Source organism: Cetorhinus maximus, chromosome 26 (assembly GCF_964194155.1).
Source record: "Cetorhinus maximus chromosome 26, sCetMax3.hap1.1, whole genome shotgun sequence".
Lineage (NCBI taxonomy): Eukaryota > Metazoa > Chordata > Chondrichthyes > Lamniformes > Cetorhinidae > Cetorhinus > Cetorhinus maximus.
Genome location: NC_135904.1, coordinates 19,867,931 through 19,894,193, shown reverse-complemented (window position 1 = coordinate 19,894,193; position 26,263 = coordinate 19,867,931). Strand labels below are relative to the sequence as shown.

Below are 26,263 nucleotides of genomic sequence, written 5' to 3'. Positions count from 1 at the left end.
ACTATTGGCACCACTATGTCACAGAAAGAAAGTCTACTTAAGCCAATATTTTTTTGCTAAATTTGTAATTCTTGTCAAATTGCCATGATCACAGTCACTTGTATATTACCCTTGCTCATAACACAATCTTCTGACACAAACCTATTTGAAACAACAAAGCCATAATTGTACTGCTGGGTATGTAGTTCAGTCTGACATGGTCTGGAAATTCCATGACATTTTACTAAACTCCTCATACGAACCCTGTTTAGTTATTAAGACTAACAGCCTTTCCAGATTTCTGGATAATACTATATTGTACACATCATATGTCATGAAAGAAAATCCCTACTGTTCCATAGGAAAATATGAATCAGTATATTGACAATTTTAGTAAGTATTTTATAGTAAATGTCTGATTTTGATTTGAAACTGTTTGATAAAATTATTCCTTGTGTTTTCCTTCCCCTTCTAGAAATGAAAGTGTTTTTATTCTTAGTTCGTGATTAATTTAAAACTTTGAGTCTAGTGAATGTGAAAATAGTACAAAATTAGTTTACAAATCAGTTTGGCAAGGAGGACATGGGAATAATTTATACAACTGTCTATTAGCCTATGGAGAGTTTCTATACCTTGGTAAACCATGGTAGTCACTCATTTTATACCACGGGTTGTCACTTTTCATGATTTTTACCAATAAAAACATCTTCATTACTTTTGCATTTAATATTTGATACCACGGAAGCAGTTGAGGCATAGGTTAGGATTTCCGTCTCTAGCATTTGCACCAAATTGCAACTTGCTGTACATACCATGCTTCCTCTTGGCTGCTGAGAACTGAGCTGGAACAAATGGATGCAAAGCAAATGTCCATTGAAAGTGGATAATTTTGAAGAAAGATAAATTAAAGTATGATACCAGACAAAAGCAGGAAATAGAATGTAACAGATTAGAGAGAGTGACATGGGACAATCAGTATTTGCATGAGATCCAGGAAGGAAATTGGAAGGCTTGAAAAACCATTAAGGTGAACCCTTGTGCTAATCAGTGGGATATTTGTGTTGGGATGATAAAATGGTGTTTTTTCACTGCACTTAAACAGAAGGACTAGTTCTAGTTTTTTTAAACTTTCAGTTGTAAAACTTGTTATTTTGGAATTTTAATTAGATATATCTGAAGAAGAAACAATACAGATTAAAGGCAAATATGGAATTTGGAAATGGTAGGCCAATCAATAGGAGATCTCTGATATTGATAATTCCGTATCAAATTAGAGACCAAAAGAAAAGGAAAAAGCTTATGGACAGCCCAGTCCCAAAATCAGCAATAAGATATATAACCAGATAATCTAGTTGGTGCTGTTGCTTGAGTAATAAGTGTTGACCAAAACACCAGAGGAACTCCCCTGTTGTTCTTAATAAGGCTGTAGAATCTTTTATGCACTTTTCCCATTCTACAGATGGCAGCTTCAACAATGGAACACTGCCTCAGTACTGCAAATGAGCATCAGTCTGGATTGTGTACAAAAGCCCGGCAGTGGGGCTTGAACCCACCACCTCCTGACTCAAACACAATGTTACCTTTTAAGCCATCGAGTTGATTGTTAATTTGGCATTTTCTAGCACTGATATTAATAGAATTGCATATAATTTACAGCACAGAAACCAGCCATTCTGTCTAACTCTCTCTGCATTATTCTACATGGGTTTCCCCTCATTCTGCTTCATAGAAACTAGGAGCAGGAGTAGGCCATTTGGCCCTTTGAGCCTGCTCCGCCATTCAACATGATCGTGGCTGATCCTTGATTTCAATGCCATATTCCCGCTTTCTCTCCATACCCTTGATGCCTCTAATATCCAAAAATTTATCAATTTCTTTCTTGAATATATTCAGTGACCTGGCCTCCACAGCCTTCTGTGGTAGAGAAACAGGTTGACCACCTCTGAATGAAGAAATATTTCCTCATCTCAGCCCTAAATGGCCTGCCCCGTATCCTGAGACTGTGGCCCCTGGTTCTAGGCTCCCCAACCAAGGGAAACATCCTTGCTGCATCTAGTCTGTCTAGCCCTGTTAAAATTTTATACGTTTCAATCAGATTCCCTCTCATTCTTCTAAATCCTAGTGAATACAGGCCTTGTTGAACTAATCTCTCCTCATAAGACATTCCTGCCATCCCCAGTATCAGCCTAGTGAACCTTCGCTGCACTCCCACTATGGCAAGATTATCCTTTCTTAGGTAGGGAGACCAAAACTGCACACACTACTCCAGGTGTGGCCTCACCAAGGCCCTGTAAAACTGCAGTAAGAGATCCCTACTTCTGAACTCAAATCCTCTTGCAATGAAGGCCAACATACCATTTGCCTTCCTAATTGCTTGCTGCACCTGCCCATTTATTTTCATTGACTGGTGTACAAGGACACCCAGATCCCTTTGTACACCCACATTTCCCAATATTTCACCGTTAAATTATACTCTGCCTTTCTGTTTTTCACAGCGAAGCATATAACTTCACATTTATCCACGTTATAGTGCATCTGCCATGTGTTTGCCCACACATACAACTTGTCTAAATCACCCTGAAGCCTCCTTGCATCCTCCTCACAACTCACAACCCTGCCCAGGTTTGTGTCATCGGTAAACTTGGAAATATTGCATTTGGTTCCCTCATCCAAGTCATTTTTATATATATATATATATATATATATATCTCATGAAAAGCTTGGGCCCAAGTACCAATCCCTGCAGTACACCATTTGTCACCAACTGCCACCCGGAAAAAGACCCATTTATTCCCAGCCTGTCGACCAATTCTCAATCCATGCCATTATGTTACCCCCAATGCCGTGTGCTTTAATTTTGCCCACTGGCCTCTTATGTGGGACCTACAGCATATCCTTCTGTTCTTTTCTCCAAAACTGATCCATGGTAGCAAGTTACACATTCTAATCACTCTCTGGGTGAAGATGTTTCTCCTGCATTCCATATTGAATTTATTGATGACTACTTTATATTTGTGACTCATAGTTTTGCACTCTCCACAAGTGGCAACATCTTTGATAGGTCATTCCGTCAGCCTTCCCTTTCTCTATGGAAGAGAACCAAAGCCTGTTCTGTCATTCTGGTAGTTACACACTCAGTTCTTGTGTTAACCTTGTAAATCTTAGTGCCTTCACCAGTTGCCCTTTATCCTCTTTGTAATATGAATGCCATCATTCCTCAACAAAAACAACTTGTATTTATATAGCATCTGTAACATAATTAAACATCCCAATGCACTTCATGGAGGCATTATAAAATAAAATGTGACACTGAGCCAAATGAGATATTAGAGTAGATGGCCAAAAACTTGGTCAAAGTGTTAGGTTTTAAGGATTATCTTAAAGGAGGAAATTGAAGCAGAAAGATGGAGAGATTTGGGGAGGGAATGACAAAGCTCAGGGGCTAGACAGTTGGAGGCATGGCCATCCAAAGTGGAGCGATTAAAAATGGGAATGCTCAAGAGGCCAGAATTAGAGGAGCATGGATATCTTGGAGGATTATAGGACTAGAAGAGGTTACAGAGACAGGCGGGGGAGAGGCCATGGAAGCATTTGAATATGAAGATGAAAATTTGATAATTGAAGTGTCCGTTAACTGGGCATCTGTGTTGGTCATTGAGCACGGATGATGAGTGAATGTCATTTGGTGTGAACTAGGATACGGACAGTAGAGTTTTGGATGACCTCAGTTTACAGGGGGTAGAATGTGGGAGACCAGCCAGGAGTGCATTAGAATAGTCAAGCCTTGTGGTAACAAAGGACTTGAGGCAGCGACAGAGATGGTCAAAGTGACGAGGTGGAAATAGAAAGTCTTAGTGACGGCACAGATATGTAGTGAATGCCCATTTTTGGGCCAAATATGACCCCAAGGTCGCACACAGTTTGGTTCAACTTCAGACAGTTGCCATGAAGAGAGATGGAATTAGTGACAAGGGAGTGGAGTTTGTGGTGGGGGCCACAGATAATAGCTTCAGTCTTCCCAATATTTATTTGGAGGAAATTTCTGTTCGTCCAGATGCTTGGAGGACACCAGAAATAACTGCACGGGAATGAGAAGAAAAACCATAATGATTCTCCGGCTGCAATCAGTTAAATTAAAATGGAACCAAGCAGCCTCATCCAGCTGAACGATGATGCAGAGACATTGGAGGAGGATGATGTGATCAACTGTGCAAAAATTGAAGGCAGATCCAGAAGGACGAGGAGGGAGAGTTTGTTTCTGTCAGTCACATAGGATATCATCTGTGACTTTGAAAGCTGTTTTAGTACTGTGGTGGGACGGAAACCTGAATGGAGGGGATTAGAGTTCTGGGAAAGATGGGCACAAATTTGGGAGGCAATAACATGTTAAAGGATTTTGTGGAGGGGTGGAGGGATAAAGAGTTTTTTTTGGGGAGAGGGGTGATGATGGCAGATTTGAAGAAGAGGGGAACAGAACCTGAGGCAATGGAATCATTAACAATGTCTGATAATATGATACTCAAATCAGACATGTATATGGCATTTTATATATAGCAGAATATTTATTTATAACACCATGACTAATTTTTTTTTCTTCTGTCCTATATTTTTCAGACCTTAGTGCAAGTTCAAGTTCACCCAGTCCCTTAACGGACCTCTGGATGTAATTCTTCTAACCTAGACATTCAACCTGGATATGAAGACTGAGATAACACCTGATGCACCCAAAAGACAGGAGAGTTCAAAGGGTGCATTGATGAACCCTGAGCCAATCCTGGCAACAAAAAGTTTTAGTACAGACGTTGAAATGATTGCAAGCAAGGTTGGAAATGACTACTCTCATATTTGTGATTCTGGAAAGCGGATAAAGGACATGAATAGAAACAGACTAGAACAGGAGAAAATGATTGTTGTCAGAAAAAAGCGTAAGAGCCAGCAGGCTGGTCCCTCAGAAACTCAAAACTCTGATTTCAAAGATCGCCAGGGTAATGTTGGTCTGAGGCCTCGCGTACAGCCGCAAGACCATGCAGATGACTCCCCTTTTAGTGACTGTGTTTCATCTCCTTCTTCGAGTCTACGCTTTGGTGGCTCTGACACAGTGACTTCAGAAGACGAGGAGGAGATTCCAGACAGACATTCCCAGGCAGTATTGAGTAGCACAAGTAGAACAGTTCATTCAAAAATGCACAAGTGGCCTCGGTCTGAGCAGGAATCTATATCAGGGATCTTAATCAAGCGACCTTGTCTCCCGAACAGCAGTCTACGAAGGCCACAACAGAGAAAGAAATTTACAAAAACCAATCCTTCTCAACGGACTCAAAAGCAGAAGGATCGGATTTTATTGCAGAGGAAGAAAAGGGAAGTGATTGCTCGCAGGAAGTATGCCTTGCTGCAAAGTTCTAGCAGTTCAGGCGATAATGACCTTAGTAGTGAATCCTCCTCCAGCTCTTCAACTGAAGAAGAAGAGGATTTGTATGTGTCGAGGAATGAAAGCCACCAAAATAGTACAACAGTTGCCTCAGGTAAAACTTTTTCTCAAAGTTTTTTTCCCTTGAAGTTGAAGAATAATGAGAATAACGGGTATGAGGTTGCACACTATGTGGAAACTGAAAAAGAGCTGTTAACAATAAAAAACATTGCCATTTGACTTTTCATTACTATCAACCATACAACTGCATGCCCAATATAGGTATTCAGTCAGTTACTTCAAAGGTATCTACATTTTGTTTATTTAGATATTTGCTGCTCATACACACTCCAATCTTTCCTTTCAATGTTTCAGCCCTCTGCTATCACAACACCGCTGCTATATTGGACATCCTGATTGGAATTATGCAATATAAATTGGAACACTCTGCACCTGATTATTCCTTCATAGATAATGGGCTACACTGGCATGACCAGCATTTATCACCCATCTACTACGCGCCCCCCCCCCCCCCCCAAAAAAAACCCCTGTTGCCAAGAGGATTTGACCCAGTATGAAGCTTCTGACTTCATACTGGCACCATCAGTTATGCTGGATATTTCCACCTTCGTAGCATCGCCCAGTTTCACCCCTGTCTCAGCTGATCTGCTGAAACCCTTATTCGTGCCTTTGTTACCTCCTAGACTTGACTATTCCAATGTAGTTCTAGCTGGTCTCCATCATTCTACCCTTGGTAAACTTAAGGACATCCAAAACTCTGCTATCCATGTCTGAGCTTGCACCAAATCCCATTCTGCAGTGGCCCCTGTGCTCACTGATCTGCCTTGGTTCCTGGTCAAGCAACATCTTGATTTCAAAGTTTACATCCTTTTTTCCAATCTCTCCATGCCCTTGCCCCTCCCTATCTCTAATCTCCTCCAGCACCACAACCCCATAGGATAGCTGCACTTCCCCAATACCGGCTTCTTGGGCATCCCCAATTGCTCCACCATTGATAGCTGTGCCTTCAGATGCCCGGGCTCTAAGCTCTGGAATACCCTCCCTACACCTCTTCCTCCCTTCCCGTCCCCTCATTCGTTCAAGACGTGTCTTAGAACCTGCCACTGTGACCAAGCTTTTGGTCATCTGACCTAATATCTCCTTAAGTGGCTTGATATTGACCCACTGACAACGAAGGTAAAGTAATATATTTCCCACTTAGGAATGTCACTTGAAAGAACTTGCAGCTGGTGGTATTTCCATTTGCCTACTTCTAGGTAGTAGTGGGCATAGGAGGTGCTAGCGAAAGAAGAATTGGCACTACAATGCTAACATTGTTGTGAATTATTGTTGCTAAAGTGTAAATCCACTGCCTGGTTCTGATCTGACGCTGAAGCAGAATGGCAAAAAAACTGCCATTGTAATATAAATTGTGCCTCGGTTCAAACCTCCAAGTTTGAAAAATTTTAATTTGTCTGCAATCTGATTTAGACAGTACAGTGAAAGGTCCGATATCCATTAGTTGCATTAGAGCAGATGAGCATGCTGAAGGTGCATGAATAATATTTTGCAGTTAGCAAACCTGGTAGGTTTAATCTGTGAGGAATAGAGTCATGTGTGGACAACAACCTCTCCCTTTCTGTTTGGAATTTCATAGGAAGAATTACTATAAAGATAACCAGCTTAGTGGGGTAGCAAGAAAGCATAATGGTATGAGCAAAAGCATGAATTGAATATTTGCAATTTGTGCACAACTATATGTACATGAATGGTTACCATAAAAACAACGATATGATGCATTTGTGAATGCTCCAATGTGCATTACAACAAGAGGGCAAACTACTTAAATGGATTGTACAGTAAGCCATGGATGAGAGTTTAGGCAGGTTGACCATAATAGATGGATTTTAAAAGCTAGACACAGAGAAATGGAGAGGTTAAGAGGAAATTTGCGTGCCAAAATGGGCGAGGGCTATGCCACCAATAGTGAGACATATGGAAAGAAGATATGAAAAAGGATGTCAGAGGCAACGTGGCTGAACAGGTTTGTGGGGACATTTTTGTGTGAGGCCACAGAATGATTTGAGATTTTAAATTCAGTGGTTTGCAGGACATTGCAAGCCAGTGAAGAGTGCAGTGACGATTGGCAAAGAGGGCATACTGTGGGACAGTGTACAAACAGGTGAGTTTTGGACATGTTGGAATTTACAGAGGGTGTAAAGATAGGAGACCAGCTCAGAGGACATTGGAAAAATCAGGGTCTAGAAGTCCCCAAAGAATGAATGAAGGTTTCAGCCAGGGAGAAGCTGAGGTGGATGCAAAGGCTGGCATTGTCATGGGAGTAAGCTGTCTTGGTAATGGAAAAACATGCAACATTAGTGTAAGTCATGAGGCAAGTGGCTTTCAGATGGCACTGTGCTAATCTGTTTCATTGCATGGCATCATACACAATTCAGATGCTGTTCACTAAGTAGCAAAGTTGCCTGCCATGTACCTTTTTTATATATACGATAACAGTACCTTTGATTTAAGAGAATGCTCAGAACCACTCAAGTAATTGCACATAATCTTGTAGTCATATTATTCATGTGTCAGGAACATTGATAAAATGTATTCACACTCATGATATGATTAATTCTATTATCCACTAAAATTTGCAATGCCTCCAGTGGTGTCCCTTTAATATAAATATGGGGGTGACAGAAACCCAGTACTGTTATTGCACAGTAGAAACCAATATTCAATAAAATGTCCAGGGCCTGAATCTGTTGATAATTTTCAGACCTTGACCAGAATCCACACTATTCGGATTTTCTCCCTGTGGCAGAATACATGTCGAACTGCCTCCCCTACATGATACCCTCACTGCAACGCATCTCTCTTAAGCCAACTGAATAGCGTGATCTGGGTTGTAAACTACTTTGTTCCCTGTTGTCAATGCTACTTGTTTATTATTCAAACCCTACAACTACAGGCTAGGAAATAGTCATGGAGGGTCTATACTTGAAACTGATCTTGTTTCTCCTGCTTTCCAAATTTCACCCCCCTCCTGAAGGCACTAATTCATGAGCATGAATTCCATGAGCATGACCAGCTCTCTGGTGCTTGACCTGAGTGAACATGCTTCTGTGAGTATCAGCATCACAGTTAAGCACGATGTTGTCCTTTTCAAACACTAATGTGCACTTTTCCACAGTGGGCACTGTGTAATGATGACTGGCAGAGCTTGGTAGATATGTTTTCCTTTTCCCCCACCCAAGATCACTGAACCAGTTGTAGTGTGTCAATGGCTAATACCAAGTAACTGAGCCTAGGTCAGGGATTAGACCTGAGCCTTTCTGATATGTTTCTCAGTACCATACCTTCTTGAATGCCTCGATTGAACCTACCTCCACCACTCTTGCAGGCAGTGCATTCCAGATCCAAACCACTCATTGTGTGAAAAGGTTTTTTCTCACGTCACATTTGCACATTTTGCAGATCACTTTAAATCTGTGCCCTCTCGTTCTTGATCCCTTTACAAGTAGGAACAGCTTCTCCCGATCTACTCTGTCCAGCCCCTTCATTATTTTGAACATCTCTATCAAATCTCCTCCTTAGAGAGAAGAAGGCTAAGAGAACAGTCCCAACCTTTCCAATCTATCCTCATAGCTGAAGTTTCTCTTCCCTGGAACCATTCTTGTAAACCCCTTCTGCACTCTCTCCAGTGTGTTCACTTCCTTCCTATAATGTGGCGCCCAGAACTGTACACAATACGCCAGCTGAGGTCTAATGCGTGTCTTATATAAATTCAGCATAACCTTGCTCTTGTACTCTATGCCTCTATTAATAAAGTCCAGAACACTATAAGCTTTATTAACTGCTCTCTCCACCTGTCCTGCCGCCTTCAATGGTCGATGCACATATACAACCAGGTCTTTCTGCTCCTGCACCCCTTTCAGAATTTCACCCCTTATTTTATATTGTCTGTCCATGTTCTTCCTACCAAAATGAACCACCTCACACTTCTCCACATTGAACTTCACCTGCCAACTATCTGCTCAATCCACCAACTTGTCTATGTCCTTTTGAAGTTCTACACTGCCCTCCTCGCAGTTTACAACACTCCCAAGCTTCGTATCAGCTGCAAACTTTGAAATTGTCCCCTTCACACCAAGATCTGAATCATTAATATATATCAGGAAAAGCAAAGGTCTCAATACTGACCCCTGGGGAACTCCACTACAAACCTTCCTCCAGCCCAAAAAATATTCATTGACCATGAATCTCTGCTTCCTATTTTTCAGCCAATTTTGTATTCAAGTTGCTACTGTCCCTTTTATTCCATGAGCAATAACTTTTCTCACAAGTCTGTTGTGTGGCACTGTATCAAATGCCTTTTGAAAGTCCATGTACACCACATCAACAGCGTTATCCTCATCGATCTTTCCTGTTACTTCTTCAGAAAACTCCAGCCAGTTAGTTAAACATGGTTTTGCCTTTAGAAATCCATGCTGGTTCTTCCTTATCAACGCATATTTTTCCATGTGAGTACTAATTCTATCCTGAATATTTGTTTCTAGAATCTTGCCCACCACTGAAGTTAAACTGGAAAAACTCAGCAGGTCTGGCAGCATCAAATATGATGCTGCCAGACCTGCTGAGTTTTTCCAGGTATTTTTGTTTTTGTTTTGGATTTCCAGCATCCGCAGTTTTTTGCTTTTATCTTAGTGAAGTTAAACCGACTGGTCTGTAATTGCTGGGCTTATCCTTACAGCCTTTTTTGAAAAAGGGTGTAATGTTTGCAATTCTCCAGTCCCCTGGCACTCCCCTGAGTCCAGTGAAGACTGAAAAATTATGGCCAGTGCCCCTGCAATTTCTATTTTCACTTCCTTCAATATCCTTTGATGCATCTCATCCGGTCCCGGTGCCTTGTCAACTTTAAGTACTGACAGTCTATTCAACACTTTCTCCACCTTCTCCATATCAATTTTGAATCCTTGTCTGTCACCATGGCCTGAGTGGCATCTACCTCCTTGGTAAAGACAGGTGCCAAGTATTCAGTTCATACCTCAGCCATGGCCCCTTTGTCCATGTGTAAATTCTCTTTTAGGTCCCTACTCCTCCTTTTACCATTCTTTTACTATTTATATGCCTATAGAAGACTTTGGGATTTCCCTTTTACGTTGGCTGCCAGTCTTTTCTCATAATCCATCTTCGCTTCTCTAATATGCTTTCTCACCTCCCCTCTGAACCTTCAGGAGTCCTCTTGGTTCCCAATTGTATTTTCTACCTGACACCTGCTGTAAGCACACTTTTTCTTCTTTATCTTAATTTCTATCTCCTTTTTCATCCAGGGAGCTCCGGATTTGTTTGCCCTACCTTTCCCTTTTGATGGATTATACCTTGACTGCGCTCGAACCAATTTTTTTTTTGAAGGTAGCCCATTGTTCTACAGTTTTTCCTGCCAATATTTAGTTCCAATCTATCTGGCCCAGCTTCGTTCTTGCCCCATCGAAGTCGGCTCTCGTCCAGTTAATTACTCTTACTCTTGATTACTTATTGTCCTTTTCTATCATCAAAACATACAATACAGTGATCACTGTCTCCTAAATGTTCCCTCACTGACACTTGATCTACTTGGCCCACCTCATTTCCAAGAACCAGGTCCAACAGTGCATCGTTTCGTGTTGGATTGGACAAATGGTTCTGTAGAAAATTTTCCTGAACACAATCTAGGAACTTTTACCCCTCTCTGCCCTTTATAATACCACTGTCCCAGTCTACAATCGGATAATCAAAGTCTCCCATTATGACTATCCTGTAACTCTTGCATCTCTCTGCAATTTCCCTGCAGATTTGTTCTTCTCCACCCTTCTCACTAGTTGGCGGTCGAAAGACTACACCGAGCAATGTAATTTGCACCCTTTTTGTTCTTTAACTCTAGCCAAATTGATTCTGTCCTTGAACCCTCTTGGACATCCTTTTTCTCCAGCACTGCAATGCTTTCCTTATCCAATACTGTCACCCCTCCTTTCCTTTCCTTTTCCAATCTTTTCTGAACACCTTGTACCTGAGAATGTTTAACACCCAGTTCTGCCCTTCCTTGAACCAGGTCTCTGTTATCGACACAACATCATACTTCCACATTGCAATCTGCGCCTGTAAGTCCCCAATCTTATTTACTATACTCTGTGCATTCACATACATACATAGTAACCCTGATTTAGATTTTGTTACTTTTTCCCTCACCGTGACTTCACCTATTAACTTGCTATTCTCTATACTGGTGCTATCTGTTCCTCCCAGCATTTTGTCTACCCTGGTGTTTCTCTCTCATATTTGCTTTTGGTTCCCACACCCCTACCAAGTTAATTTAAAACCCTCCCAACAGCATCAGCAAAACGCCCCTCAAGGAACTCAGTCCCAGCTCTGTTCAGGTGCAACCTGTCTGGCTTGTACAGGTGCCATCTTCCCCAGAGCCAATTCCAGTGCCCCAGGAATCTAAAGCCATCCCTCCTGCATCATCTTTCCAGCCACACATTCATATGCCTTATCCTCCTATTTCTGTACTCACTGGCACGTGGCACTGGGAGTAATCTGGAGTTTACTACATTTGAGGCCCTGTCTGCTAATTTTCTACCTAGCTCCCTAAATTCTGATTGCAGGACCACATCCCCCTTTCCTGCCTCAGTCATTGGTACCATTATGGACCACGACCTCTGGCTGTTCACCGACCCCCAGAAGAATATTCTGCAGCCACTCTGTGACACCCTTGACCCTGGCACCAGGGAGGCAACATACCATCCCGGAGTCACATCTATGGCCACAGAAACACCTGTCTGTTCCCCTAATCAATGAACCCCCTATCACTATTGCTCTTTCTTTCTTCTTCCTCCCCTCCTGTACAGCCGAACCACTCATGGTGCCACAAACTTGGGTCTGACTGCACCCCTCTGAAGAACCAGCGCCCTAGCCAGCTTCCAAAACGGAAAGCCGATTTGTGAACCGGACCCCAGGGGACCCTTGCACGACCTGCCTACTTCTCTTGGACTGCCTGGTGGTCACCCATTCCCTCTGTCTCCAAGCCCTTAAGCTGCAGTATGACCACCTCTCTGAACGTGCTATCCACGTAGCTCTTAGCCTCAAGGATGCACCACAGTGACTCCAGCTGCCGCTCGAGCTCTGAAACCCGGAGCTCAAGTTTCTGCAGCTGGCAGCACTTCCTGCACATGTGGTCGCCTAGGACATCGGTTGCGTCCATGACTTCTCACACATTACAAGACACGCATTCCACTCGACTGAGCTTAACTCTACTTCCCTTACATTAACTTTATTATACTTTGGATTATTTATATTACCTTATTGTGTTGGCCCTAAATTTCCCTTATTCCTGGAGGTTCTCAGTTAAATCCAAGTATAGCTACTTGTTTAAAAAATTACACTGTAAATATTTACAGTTAATAGCCTTATTATTTTATAACTGGTGCAGTTAATTTTACACAAACATCTGTGTGCTCCCTCATTGTGATATTTGAACATTTTTGAATGATTTACCATCAAACTGGAATATTTTTGTATGGATTGCTCCAATTTTTAGTATTAATCAACAACTTAGGTTTATAGTGTTAATGAAGTAAAACATTTCATGGTGCTATACAGATGCATAATCAGATAAAATTTGGCATTGAGCCACGTGGGAGATATTATGACAAGTGACCAGTATCTTAAAGGAGGATAAAGAGACAGAGGCTTAGGGAGGGAATTTTAGGGCTTAGATAGCTGAGGCGCGTAGCCAGCAGCAGTGCGATTAAAGAAATGAGGATGCACAAGAGGCCACAATTGGACAAATGCAGAATTCTTGGAGGATTGTATACAAAGAGGGCAAGGCAAAATTAAAACTTATAGATTAAAGTAACAGTAGTAGTGTGGATCTGGGGTTACATGTAGGCCAACCCAGGCAAGGATGGCAGATTTCCTTCCCTAAAGGTTATTAGTGAACCAGATGGGCCTTTACGACAATCGAAGATAGTTTCAAAGTCACCATTACTGAGTCTAGCTTTGAATTCCAGATTTTATTAGTTGAATTTAAATTCCACCACCTGCAATGGTGGGATTTGAACCCATGCCCCCAGAGCATTAGCCTAGGCCAAATTGCCAAACAGTCATAAAACAGAATAATGGTTGTAATGGTGGGCAGTTGTTTTTCAGACTGGAGGGAAGTATATGATTGTGTTCTCTAGTGATTGTTATTCAGACCACCGGTTTTTTTTTTTGGCAAAAGTTAATGACCTGGACTTGGGTATGCAGAGCAGGATTTCAAAGTCTGCAAATGACACAGAACTTGGAAATGTAGTAAACAACGAGGAATATAGCAATAGAATAAAGGAGAACACAGACTTGGTGAAATGGTTAGACACATGGTAGATGGCAGATTTTACATGTGTAAAATGATCCATTTTGATAGGAAGAGTGAGGAGAGGCAATATAAGCTAAATGGTACAATTTTAAAAAAAGGGGTTCAGGAACAGAGACAACTGGAGTGTAGGCACACAAACCTTTGAAAGTGTCAAGACAAGCTAAGGTTGTTTAAAAAGCATGTGGGACCCTTGGCTTTATTAATAGAAGCACGGAGTACAAGGAAGTTATGCCAAATCTTTATAAAACATTGGCTCGGTCTCGGCTGGAGTATTGCGATCAATTCTGGACACCACATTTTAGAAAGGATGTCAAGGCCTCAGAGGTTGCAGAAGAGGTTTACAGGCCCCAAGGATGAGGGATTTGAATTGTGTGGAGAGACTGGAGAAACTAGGGTTGTTCTCCTAAAAGCGGAGAAGGTTAAGAGGAAATTTGATAGAGGTGGTCAAAACCTTGAAGAACTTTGATAGAGTAAATAAGGAGAAACTTTCCAGTGGCAGAAACGTTGGTAACCAGAGGATCCAGATTTAAAATATTTGACTAAAGAAGCAGGAAACACTGAGCTTTTGTGACCTGGAATTCACTTTCTGAAAGGTGGGGGAGGCCAGAAGCAGATTCAGTAGTAACTTTCAGACTGGAGGCAAGTATACGATTGTGTTCTCTAGTGATTGTTATTAGGACCACTGATTTACAGGTCCCAAGGATGAGGGATTTGAATTGTGTGGGGAGACTGGAGAAACTAGGATTGGTCTCCTGAAAGCATAGAAGGTTAAGAGGAAAGGGCAACTGGATAAATACTTGAAGGGGGGAAAAAAATTACAGAGCTATGGAGAAAGAACAGGGGAGTGGAGCCAGTTGTATAACTCTACCAAAGTGCCTCCATTGTTACGATGGGATGAATCAAGTGATGCAGTAAGTAACACTGTTGGTGTTTTATCAATTCAACTACCATAGTGTAGTCTGCAATATGACATAACCAAGGAAGAACGTAATTGAACTCAGTAAAAATTATTTAAATATTTTACTAAACTCTAATTGGGCATCTATCAGTCTTGGAGATTTAATCAAGAAAATACATGATGTTTGTATTAGAAAGAAAGTGTTGTGCTTGGATAACTTGGTGGGTAAATGCATCACCAGCATGGTACTAACCTATAGAGACCAGGAAGGTGCATGTTCAATCCTGGCCCATTCTGAGTTAGCTAATCTGAGGTAGGAAGAAAAGAATCAACTGATGTCTTGCTCCTAATTTCCAATGAGGATGTCAAGAAGACAAGATCAGGCTCAATTTTGATGCCCTGTGCAATCAAATAGCCTGATTCTCTTATAAAAGCAAAAAACTGCAGATGCTGGAAATCCGAAACAAAACAAAAATACCTAGAAAAACTCAGCAGGTCTGACAGCATCTGCGCAGAGGAATGCAGTTAATGTTTAAAGTTCGTATGGTGAAGAGTCATACGGACTCGAAACGTTAACTGTATTCCTCTCCGCAGATGCTGTCAGACCTGCTGAGTTTTTCCGGGTATTTTTGTTTTTGAGCCTGATTCTCTTATCTGGAGCACAGAAAAAGTGCTCAATGGAGGAGGCACCAGAAGGCTGTCAGTTCCCCACCAAGTCAACATTTTTGGGGTGGGTGGGAGTGCAACAAAGAATATTACTTAATGCGTCACTTGATTTGTGGTATGGAACCTGTCCATTTGTCAATTTGTATAGAGTGCCTGACAAACCATTTGGCTGATGATTTAACTGCAACACCTATACATTCTATTTGATACTGAAATATTGTCAGTTAGTGGTACTCTAAAATGTGGGGGAGATCCCTGCAAAGCAAGTTGAAATTTTTTAGATGCATTGTTAAAAACCCAGCATTTGACCCTTTGGACGACTGGTTGACCAGTCAATCAATCTTAATTGATGGTTTTTTAAACTGAAAGAAATGCAACAAAAATTGCAATATTTCTCTACTTTATTTTTTTCAAGAACATTGCAGTAATGGCTTTGTCTTTTTTGCCTTGTATATGTTTTTAATGCTAATTATCAGTGGTGAATAATTAGGTATAAATGACTGTTTCATGTTAGTCTGTGAAATCACTAATGGGTCTGTGATCATTTTAGCATAAATTAATGGGTTAGCTAGCCTGCAGTGGATTCATTTACATTCTTTTTACATTTAGGTGTTTAGAATTGATTTCAGAAATTAATGTGCAATGAGTTCCAAAGAATTGATTCCTACCTAACCAGTTAGTCCACTGTTCAACAAATGTTGCAGTGTGGCGCCATGAAAGATGTGTTTTCTGGATAGGGAAGTGTAATTTGTAATGTTTTCCTTTGGTTAGCAGATGATTTGAAGCTTCAGATCACTTAAAAAATTTTTTTAATGACTGATAATGTTAAGAAATTCGGTGCCTCTGCTTTTCCATTTTCCTTTCATCATACAGAAGAATAGAATAAAGCTAAAATGATGCTCCCAAATTTAAATTGCTGCACCAGATACAAATGAGAACTGTACTGTAATAATTCCTTTGCCCCCTTAAAATTTTCAGCATAGGCTCAAATACAAATGTTATTTTTACTGTGGTTTTATTCCATCACAGAATTCCACTGTCAGTTTTTGTAACGCCTTTAGGATGAATATCTTGTCAATGATTTTGCTATAATCTACGAAGCACATAGATTCTGTATTTGGGCACATTTTCAGGTATTTTTTAAGTCATAGTTTGTGTCAAAGAGCCAAAGGGCATTTAAATAATTTGAGTACAAATTAGAGGACCAGCAATTTCTGCACATGCTGCAGCTGTTACAGGCTTTAAAGAAAATTCTCTTGATGCTTCTGAATCTGTTGTTGCTATGGTCTGTTCACATTTTAACAGATGGGTTATGTGACTCATTACTGAGTAAAATGGGTGCCATACCGGCTATGTGAATAACAGCTGGGAGCCTTGCAGAATTACTGGCTAGCACATAATGTTTCATAGTTGTTAGCAGTTGACAAAGCTTATAATAATTTTGGTTAAATAAAAAAAAAGTATTAAACTAATTGCTGGTTTGGCATCTAAATTAAGTAGATTGCTTAATAGTAAATAAAATATCACAAAAAAAACCCTAGCCACTCAGAGTAATTTTTCTTGAGGACATAATACTAGCTTTTGTTTGTCAGACATTGACTTGTTTTGTAACCCGCACCCCTCTCCCCCACGTTCCCAAGGTATTGCATTAGTTATTTAAAGCCAGTTGAGCTGTAGGAATAAAATTAATATTGCAAAGCACTAGTGGATCTCCCTTGACTTTGCTCACATGGCCTTGGGCTCATTCACCTCAAGCCCAAGCAATCCCCATCACTCCTCACCAGATTCCAAAGTGCATCATTTTATGCTTGGATTAAGAAAACCATTGAGTCTGAGCCTGGAGCTCTGTTTGAAGAAGTGATTGAGTGGTGGGAGGGAACCAAAACTGGCAAATGGAGTTTAATGTGGGGCAGTGAGAGGTCATCCAGTTTGGATCCAACCAGAGTATTTTCTAAATGGTGAGAAGCTAAGAACCATGGAGGAACAGAGATTTAGGGGCCCCATGTACAAAAATCAGTAAAAGCTAGTAAAAGACAAATACAAAAAAATAATTAACAGCTAATGAAATGTTGGCCTTTATCTTAAAGGGACTGGAATACAAAAGGAATACAAGTTACATTACAGTTACAAAAACAAAAATTGCTGGAAAAACTCAGGTCTGACAGCATCTGTGGAAAGAAAGACAGAGTTAACCTTTCAAGTCCGGTGACTCCTCTTCAGAACTAAAGAGAAGTAGAAATGTGGTGAAATACATACTGTTTAAGGGAAGGGGGGGGGGGGGGGTGGGGGGGGAGCGGGGCGGGGGGGTTGGAACAGTCGAAGCTGGATAGAAGGCCAGTGATAGGTGGAGGCAAAGGAGATGTTGCACAAGGTGTCATAAACAAAAGTTCAAAGGGGTGTTGATGATGGTGGTACTGGCTAAAGGAGGTGCTAATGGTGACATTAAGAGCTTTCTACTCTTAATGTCACCATTAGCACCTCCTTTAGCTAGTATTATCACCATCAACACCAGCTTCAACTGTCCCATCCCCCCACTTAAACAATATATATTTCACCACATTTCTACTTCTCTTTAGTTCTGAAGAAGAGTCACCTAGACTCGAAACGTTAACCGTATTCCTCTCCACAGATGCTGTCAGACCTGCTGAGTTTTTCCAGCAATTTTTGTTTTTGGTTCAGATTTCCAGCATCCGCAGTATTTTGCTTTTACATTACAGTTATATAGAGCCAGGCAATTCAGGGGTCATGTTGGAATGCACTCCTTTATATAAAGAGGAGTGGAATGCTGGAACTCTTCTAATATGATGGTGTTGTTACGGATTTTTCAATAAAATAAATTTTCGGAGGACTGTGCTAGTATGCTACAGATTCTGAGATGTAAATGGCAAATATGAACTAAAGATGAGTGTATTCCATTAGTAATTGTAATGTTTATAAACCATGAAGTAATGCATTCAATTATTCTAATCTGATTTTTGACTTTCACATAGCAAAATGTTGCTAAGTTTAGCTGATAAATAGTTTCCAAACAGAAATATTGTAAATGTACCCAATCATAACAATGGAGCATTTGATATGCTTCAGTAGACATACAAACTTGAGAGAGAGAGATTACCAATATGTCTTCTCTGGCTTGGAGAGACCATCCCACTTGGCTACCTCATCCCCCAACCAATGTGTAGAATTGCAACATTTGATAATTTTAAAACAAAACTGCTGTTGTCACATTTGTTTGCCCATTTTTATTCCTCAAACTTGAGACAAAAAGCTGTTCGACTTGGATATACGGCCTCTCCCATCAGCCTTGGTGCCAATCCTCATCTCGCTTCTTCCTGTTGAATCACAGTTTTTCCATTTTCTTTGGGACACAGAGTCCAATTCTACTGTGCTGACGAAAAATTAACTCCTAATTGCATGAAGCTTATGGTTTCCTCGGCATGTGCTGATGTCCACCACTTCAGTCTGCTAGTACCTTATGTACTTCGTTGATTATTGTAAAACCTTCCATTGTGTTTCCCTTCCCAACTGAGTAACACATTTGCTCCTCATTATATCTCAATATTTTGAGACTTGTGGCTAATACCTTTATTTTGTGAACTCTTTTTCTGATCTGTATATCTCCAGCGGAATATAGAACTCCGTGTTTGGTTTTGCCAGTGCTTACTTAGTGTCTATTTCAAATCCTCAGACACTTACACTTTCTTTTGGCCTCAGCAATTTGTGATGTACAATTTGGTTCAAATAATGTTTTTCCATCTGTCCACTGTAAATGCTCACAGTTTAATAGTGGATAAATGTACCATCTATATTGGTACTGAGACATATAGACCAGAATGTCCAATGTTAAATCCGTATGTAGCTAGCTGACCTGTCGGGAGTTGTACAATTAACCTTAGTATGTGGGAGGGGATGGCAGGAAGAACTGTTACTTGTCATTGCTCTCCAGTGACCACTGCTTGGAAGTGTGAGGTTAGATATGAAAATAGGCTTGAACTTGGCTGTTATGTTATGCCCACCATGGTCAAATAGCTATGAGACATATATTTTCTGGGCTTGTACATCAACAATAACTATTTGGGTGAGGACTGGAAGCCTCTTGGCATTCTTGAACCTGTACCCCGAGAGTGTCAATATTTGCATTGAGGAGATTCAGAGAGGGCATTCATTTCACTAAAATCTTTTGCTGTTGTAGCTTATTAAATAACATGTGCTATTTGCTTTGTAGTGCCAGGAATTATACCAGCAGCAGTGCTGCTTTTTAATACACTAGGATTGTGACCATTACATGTTACTTTTTTTCTCTTGCCTGTTACCTCCTCCCACCCCATTCCTTAACTACCCTGATTTATTAAAGCCACAAGTGCTTCCTCAGCAATACCTATCTACTTTTTTTCTTCCAGTATTACTATATATATTTACTTAATGTTCATTTGAAACATCTTGTTTATTTTCAATAAAGATTTTATCAGTTTTGTTTTATTGCATGGCTATTTTCAGTGTTCCAATTTGATCCTCTTGACATGTTTTACCTTAGCAAGAGTGCACCATTTCTTTGCTAGCTTATTAGCTAGATACAATGAATTGTAGCAAAATTGCAGCATCTGCAGAAGCAGCTGAGTTGGCTGAGTATTTGACAGATTTACCAGGCAATTTTATTGGTGTCCGTTGAATTTTCATAGTTATACCTTGCTCAATGTTACCACCAGAATTATTTATAGTTCCAACTTCTAAGTTCTCAAGAGATGGGTACAATGAAGCTGTGTAGCCTTGTCAAACTCTGTCTTTTGTCTCAGAAGGGAAGAAAAACAAGCATCAGCAGCAACAAACTGGTGCTTCCACAAGGGGCATGACTTGTGTAGATTTGGATTACAAGGTGCTCTGTTACCTCGTTCTGCGTAAAGGTTGAGATGTACACATTTGCAGAATGCTGAAGTATTTGAGAGCCATATGGCATATAAATAAATTACTGCTGTAATTAAATACTCCAGAAGTATTCATTGCTAGTTGATTGAATCTATAATTTACTTGTAATACTGAACTGTCCTAAGTTGCACAATCTACATGAATTTCCCTATTTGTTTTTCCCTTCATGTATCTGACACTTTAAGATTCTTCTTCTGGCTGTTAATGTTTAGAGCATGAGGTCTTTTAATGACCAATGTGCAACTGACTATTGTCAGTCTCTAATCATTTTAAAATGCACCCACAAATGTGAACTATTCTGACATCACAACTGTATCCTTTCAAAATTGAACCTGTACAGACATCAAGCTGCTAGCAATGAGGCTGGGTTTATAAGAAATAAGAGCAGATGTAGGCCATTTGGCCCATTGAGCCTACCATTCCATTCGACAAAATCATGGCTGATCTGATTGTGGTCTTAACTCCACTTTCCTGCTTGCCCCCCATAACGTTGGACTCCCTTAGCAATCAAAAATCTATCTAACGCAGCCTTGAATATATTCAGTGACACAGCCTCCACTGCTCGCTAGCAAAAGAACTCTAAAGAATAATGACCCTTTGGGAGAAGAAATTCCTCCTCATCTTCATCTTAACGGGAGACTCCTTATTTTGAAACTGTGCCCCTAGTACTAGATTCCCCCACTAGAGGAAACATCATCTCAGCATCTATCCTGTCAAGCCCACTTGGAATCTTATGTTTTCAGTAAGATCACCTCTCATTTTTCTAAACTCCAATGTGTAAAGTTCCAACCTGATGAACCTTGCTTCATAAGACAACCCCATTAACCTAGGAATCAGCCTAGTGAATCTTCTCTGAACTGCTCCCAATGCAAGTATATCCTTCCAGATCAAAACTGTACATGATACTCCAGGTGCGGTCTCACCAATGCTCTGTACAGTTGTAGCAAGACCTCCCTACTTTGATAATCCATCTGTCATGTAATAAACGCCAACATTCCATTTGCCTTCCTAATTACTTGTTATACCTGCATGCTAACTTTGTGACTCATGTACAAGGATACCCCAGATCCCTCCACTGCAGTATTCTGCAATTTCTCTCCATTTAAATAATATTCTGCTTTTTAATTCTTCCTGCCTTCTGTGTTAGATCACTGCAGAAGATAAAAACTCATGGTGTTGGAAGAAGTATTACTGTACCGAATTACTGCATTGCTGAACTCAGGCTGTGCAACTTACTTTGTGCATATGCTAAACTCGTATTTATACTAGCTCAGCTTCCAGGGAGATGAGTCAGGGAACCAGGTCTAACTTGTTATCTAATTAACTACCCTGCAGGTGCTTCTAGGCAGTGACTTTGTTTGTCACTGACTAAGACAGCCCTAACTAGGGTTTAATAAAGAACTTGGAAACACGGGGATTTAGCCCTAAATAATCAGTTTGTACATTAGGTGAAAATAAACACTTAATCCACAGGTGAGATATTAAACAGTCCACTGCATTACTAGAAGCCTGGAAGCATCTCCAAAGTGGTTAATCATTTTTTTAAAAAGTGAGGCGAGAATCTTTGAATTGTTCTTGCGGAACTGAAGATGAAGCATTTTTCAGGAAGAAATTTGCAATTTTGCTTCTCACCGAAAGCAGACAGCATTCATAAGTACATATGTAAGCACAAGTCTTTAATTATAACAGCAGAAAGTGCTGGAAGAACTCAGCAGGTCATATGTGAAGAGAGAAACAGTGTTAACGTTTTGAGCCTGTATGACTCTTCAGAGTTAAAGAGAAGTAGAAATGTAATGGATTTTATACTGTTTAAGACGGGGTGGAGCAGGTGGAGCAAGATAGAAGGTCAGGGATAGGTGGGAGCTCAGGACAGATTGGCAAATATGTCATGGACACAAGACAAAGGGAGTGTTAAAGGTAGTGGTAAAGACTAAAGGTGCTGATAGTGGCATAAAGGTAAAATAGCAGAACAAGGGTCAGTGCTCTGAAAGCACAGCATAGAAACAAATGACAGGTGGGGTTGGGGAAAAAGATTTTTAAAAAGTTAAAATTTTAAAAATTAATAAATAAAAATAAATAATTAAAATGAATAGAAATTTTAAAAATTGAATTAAAAGGGGGTCAAGATGGAGGAGGGAGTCTATAATTGTTCTCTGTGCTGCGCAGCAAGATAAACCAAACTGCTAACACAACAAATGTGTCTTTTTAATGTTTATAATTATTGTGAAGAACAGGCTTTGAAAGCAAATAGATAGTGATTGAATGATACTAACGGTCTGTAGATTCAAAGGCAAAAAGCAAGTGGTCATTGTGAGTGTTGATAATTACTGTAAATATACATCATCTGGCCTTAGGAATTTGTAGGCCATTGAAACCCACAATAATCATTGGCCATTAGGGTGATCACCCAGCATTGTGGCGAGCCCCATGTAACATGGGGAAAGCTGAAAGAGGGAATATTCGCTATATTCCATTTACATCTGGTTCAAAGCACCTTTGAGTTAATTGATTTTCTGATCAGAAGCAATCAGCTTCCTTTCTGCAGTGTGTCCTGACGCTATTACAGTGTGTTCTTGTGGCATACCATCAGTTCACAATTGAAACATTAGCATGTTAGAATACTTTGTCCCATTTTAAAGAGGTATGATGGTGGTAAATTACACATCTGGTCTCCAAGCTGACATTTGACTTGTAACAAAAAATGTAACTTTTTTTGACTGTGGTTTTGAATCACTATTTAAAGCAAGTGAAAACAAGGAAATGTCATGGACAAAAATTCCATCACCCTGTTTCTGGATTTTTGACCATTTTCCAGAGATTTTCATTGTCTGGCATATTCCTACCAGTTCAAAAAAAAAGTGAAACTGAATTGGTAAATTAAGATGTAATGAGCTAGCTTTGGTGTTTCTTCATAGACTGTAAATTATAAGCAATTCCATAGCTGTCTGAGTATAGGAAAACCTCTCCCACCAATTCTATCGAAAAATCCTTAAATTTTTGTCTGTTGGAAGGGGATAAGTGGAGAGATTTGGGGAGATTTTTGAAATTGCAGTTGCAATATGTTTTTGTTGAAGACCATGCTGTGAGAGCCTTCAGTGAAGTTAGAAATGTGAGGCGATAGAAAATCTCGTCTTTAGGTCAACTAAAGTGGCCTACTGATGTGTGAAGACACAACAATTTCTTAATTTTGTATTATGTGTATATAGGTAGCTCTGATTAAACCAAATGAAACTGATCATAATTGCTAATCTGTATGTTTCACTTTATTATGGAATAAACCATGCCTCCCCTCATCTAGTATTATCTCAGCCTGTTGTCAAAGCTTGAAGGAATACAAACGCAATAGCCCCAGACATGCTCTTCAGATCACATCCCCAGGTCCCTGGATTATAGAAGTAAATGTAGGACATAATAAAACATCCCAAAGTGCTTTCACAGGAGTGTTATCTGACAAAATTTGACACCAAGCTACAAAAATGATAGTAGAATGGTGGTCAAAGAGGCAGATTTTAAGGAGTGTCTTAAAGGTGAAATTCCTATTAAAAGACAGATGCTTGTACTGCTTATATATGCAAATGACGCCATTGAACCTGTGAAGTTACTAAACAAACCCAAATTTTTTCTCTTTCTCTCAAGTGCTAAGGCAAACTTTTTCTCTTTCTCTCAAGTGCTAAGGAACGCAAGCTCCAACAACTCATCGACTCCAACACCCATCGGGGACCCTCCACCCCTGCTTGTCCCTCCGTCCTCACCCCATCTTCCAATCCCAGCCCCAGCCGCGTATTCACTATACCCCCTGACCTTCCCCTCTCCGATGCTGAACGTTCAGTGCTCAGCAAAGGACTTAGTTTCATACCCTTACGCCCTCATCTCAATGAATTTCGGGCTCGGCATGATGCTGAACTCTTCTTCCGCCGTCTTCGTCTCCGTGCTCACTTCTTTGGGCAGGAGTCCTCTCCCCGTTCAACGGATCCTTTTACCCACCTCCAATATTCTCCCTCCACTTGGACCCCTCCCTCTGGATTCTTACCTTCTCTTGATCTTTTCATTGAGAACTGTCGGCGTGACATTAGCCGTCTCAATTTCTCTGCTCCTCTCACCCATTCTAATCTGTCTCTCTCTGAACTCACTGCACTCCGTTCTCTCAGGTCCAACCCCAACATTGTCATCAAACCCGCTGACAAGGGTGGTACTGTTGTTGTCTGGCGCATTGACCTCTACCTCGCGGAGGCTGAGCGTCAACTCGCAGACGTTTCCTCCTACCTCTCCCTGGACCATGACCCCACCACAGAACATCAAGCCATTGTTTCCAGGACTGTCACTGACCTCATCTCCTCTGGAGATCTTCCTCCCACAGCTTCCAACTTGATAGTCGCCCAACCTCGGACGGCCCGCTTCTACCTCCTACCCAAAATCCACAAACAGAACTGTCCTGGCAGACCGATCGTGTCAGCCTGTTCCTGCCCCACGGAACTCATTTCTCGTTATCTTGACTCCCTTCTCTCTCCCCTTGTCCAGTCCCTTCCCACCTACATCCGTGATTCCTCTGACACCTTACGTCACATCAACAATTTCCAGTTCCCTGGCCCCAACCGCTTCCTCTTCACCATGGATGTCCAATCCCTCTACACCTCCATCCCCCACCAGGATGGTCTGAGGGCCCTTAGCTTCTTCCTTGAACAGAGGCCCCAACAATCCCCATCCACCACTACTCTCCTCCGTCTGGCTGAACTTGTTCTCACACTGAACAATTTCTCCTTTAACTCCTCTCACTTCCTCCAAATAAAAGGTGTGGCTATGAGTACCCGCATGGGCCCCAGCTATGCCTGTGTCTTTATGGGGTATGTGGAACATTCCTTGTTCCAGTCCTACTCCGGCCCCCTCCCACAACTCTTTCTCCGGTACGTCGATGATTACTTCGGTGCTGCTTCATGCTCTCGTCGGGACCTGGAAAAATTTATTAATTTTGCTTCCAATCTCCACCCCTCCATCATCTTCACATGGTCCATCTCTGACACTTCTCTTCCCTTCCTTGACCTCTCTGTCTCAATTTCTGATGATAGACTGTCCACCAATATCCATTACAAGCCTACCGACTCCCACAGCTACCTCGACTACAGCTCCTCACACCCCGCTTCCTGTAAAGACTCCATCCCATTCTCTCAGTTCCTTCGCCTCCGTCGCATCTGTTCTGATGACGCTACCTTCAAAAACAGCTCCTCTGACATGTCCTCCTTCTTCCTTAACCGAGGTTTTCCATCCACGGTCGTTGACAGGGCCCTCAACCGTGTCCGGCCCATATCCCGCGCATCCTCCCTCACGCCTTCTCCTCCTTCCCAGAAACATGATAGGGTCCCCCTTGTCCTCACTTATCACCCCACCAGCCTCCGCATTCAAAGGATCATCCTCCGCCAACTCCAGCATGATGCCACCACCAAACACATCTTCCCTTCACCCCCCTTGACGGCATTCCGTAGGGATCGTTCCCTCCGGGACACCCTGGTCCACTCCTCCATCACCCCCTACTCCTCAACCCCCACTTATGGCACCTCCCCATGCCCACGCAGAAGATGCAACACCTGCCCCTTCACTTCCTCTCTCCTCACCGTCCAAGGGCCCAAACACTCCTTTCAGGTGAAGCAGCATTTCACTTGCATTTCCCCTAACTTAGTCTACTGCATTCGTTGCTCCCAATGCGGTCTCCTCTACATTGGAGAGACCAAACGCAAACTGGGCGACCGTTTTGCGGAACACCTGCGGTCTGTCCGTAAGAAAGACCCAAACCTCCCTGTCGCTTGCCATTTTAACACTCCACCCTGTTCTCTTGCCCACATGTCTGTCCTTGGCTTGCTGCATTGTTCCAGTGAAGCCCAACGCAAACTGGAGGAACAGCACCTCATCTTCCGACTAGGCACTTTACAGCCTTCTGGGCTGAATATTGAATTCAACAACTTTAGATCTTAAACTCCCCCTCCCCCCATCCCCACCCCGT

The 26,263-nt window shown here is 41.4% G+C and overlaps 1 protein-coding gene across 2 annotated transcripts in view; it reads left to right on the top strand.

Moving 5' to 3' along the window:
- The window catches only part of rnf111 (ring finger protein 111), a 116,573-nt gene that overhangs the window by 35,541 nt on the left and 54,769 nt on the right, over window positions 1-26,263 (top strand). For both annotated transcript variants that reach the window (XM_078530301.1, XM_078530300.1), the window contains exon 2: window positions 4,594-5,501. In XM_078530301.1, coding sequence (XP_078386427.1) covers window positions 4,676-5,501 — 826 coding nt within the window. In that variant the 5' untranslated portion in view covers window positions 4,594-4,675. The remainder of the gene's footprint in view (window positions 1-4,593; window positions 5,502-26,263) is intronic.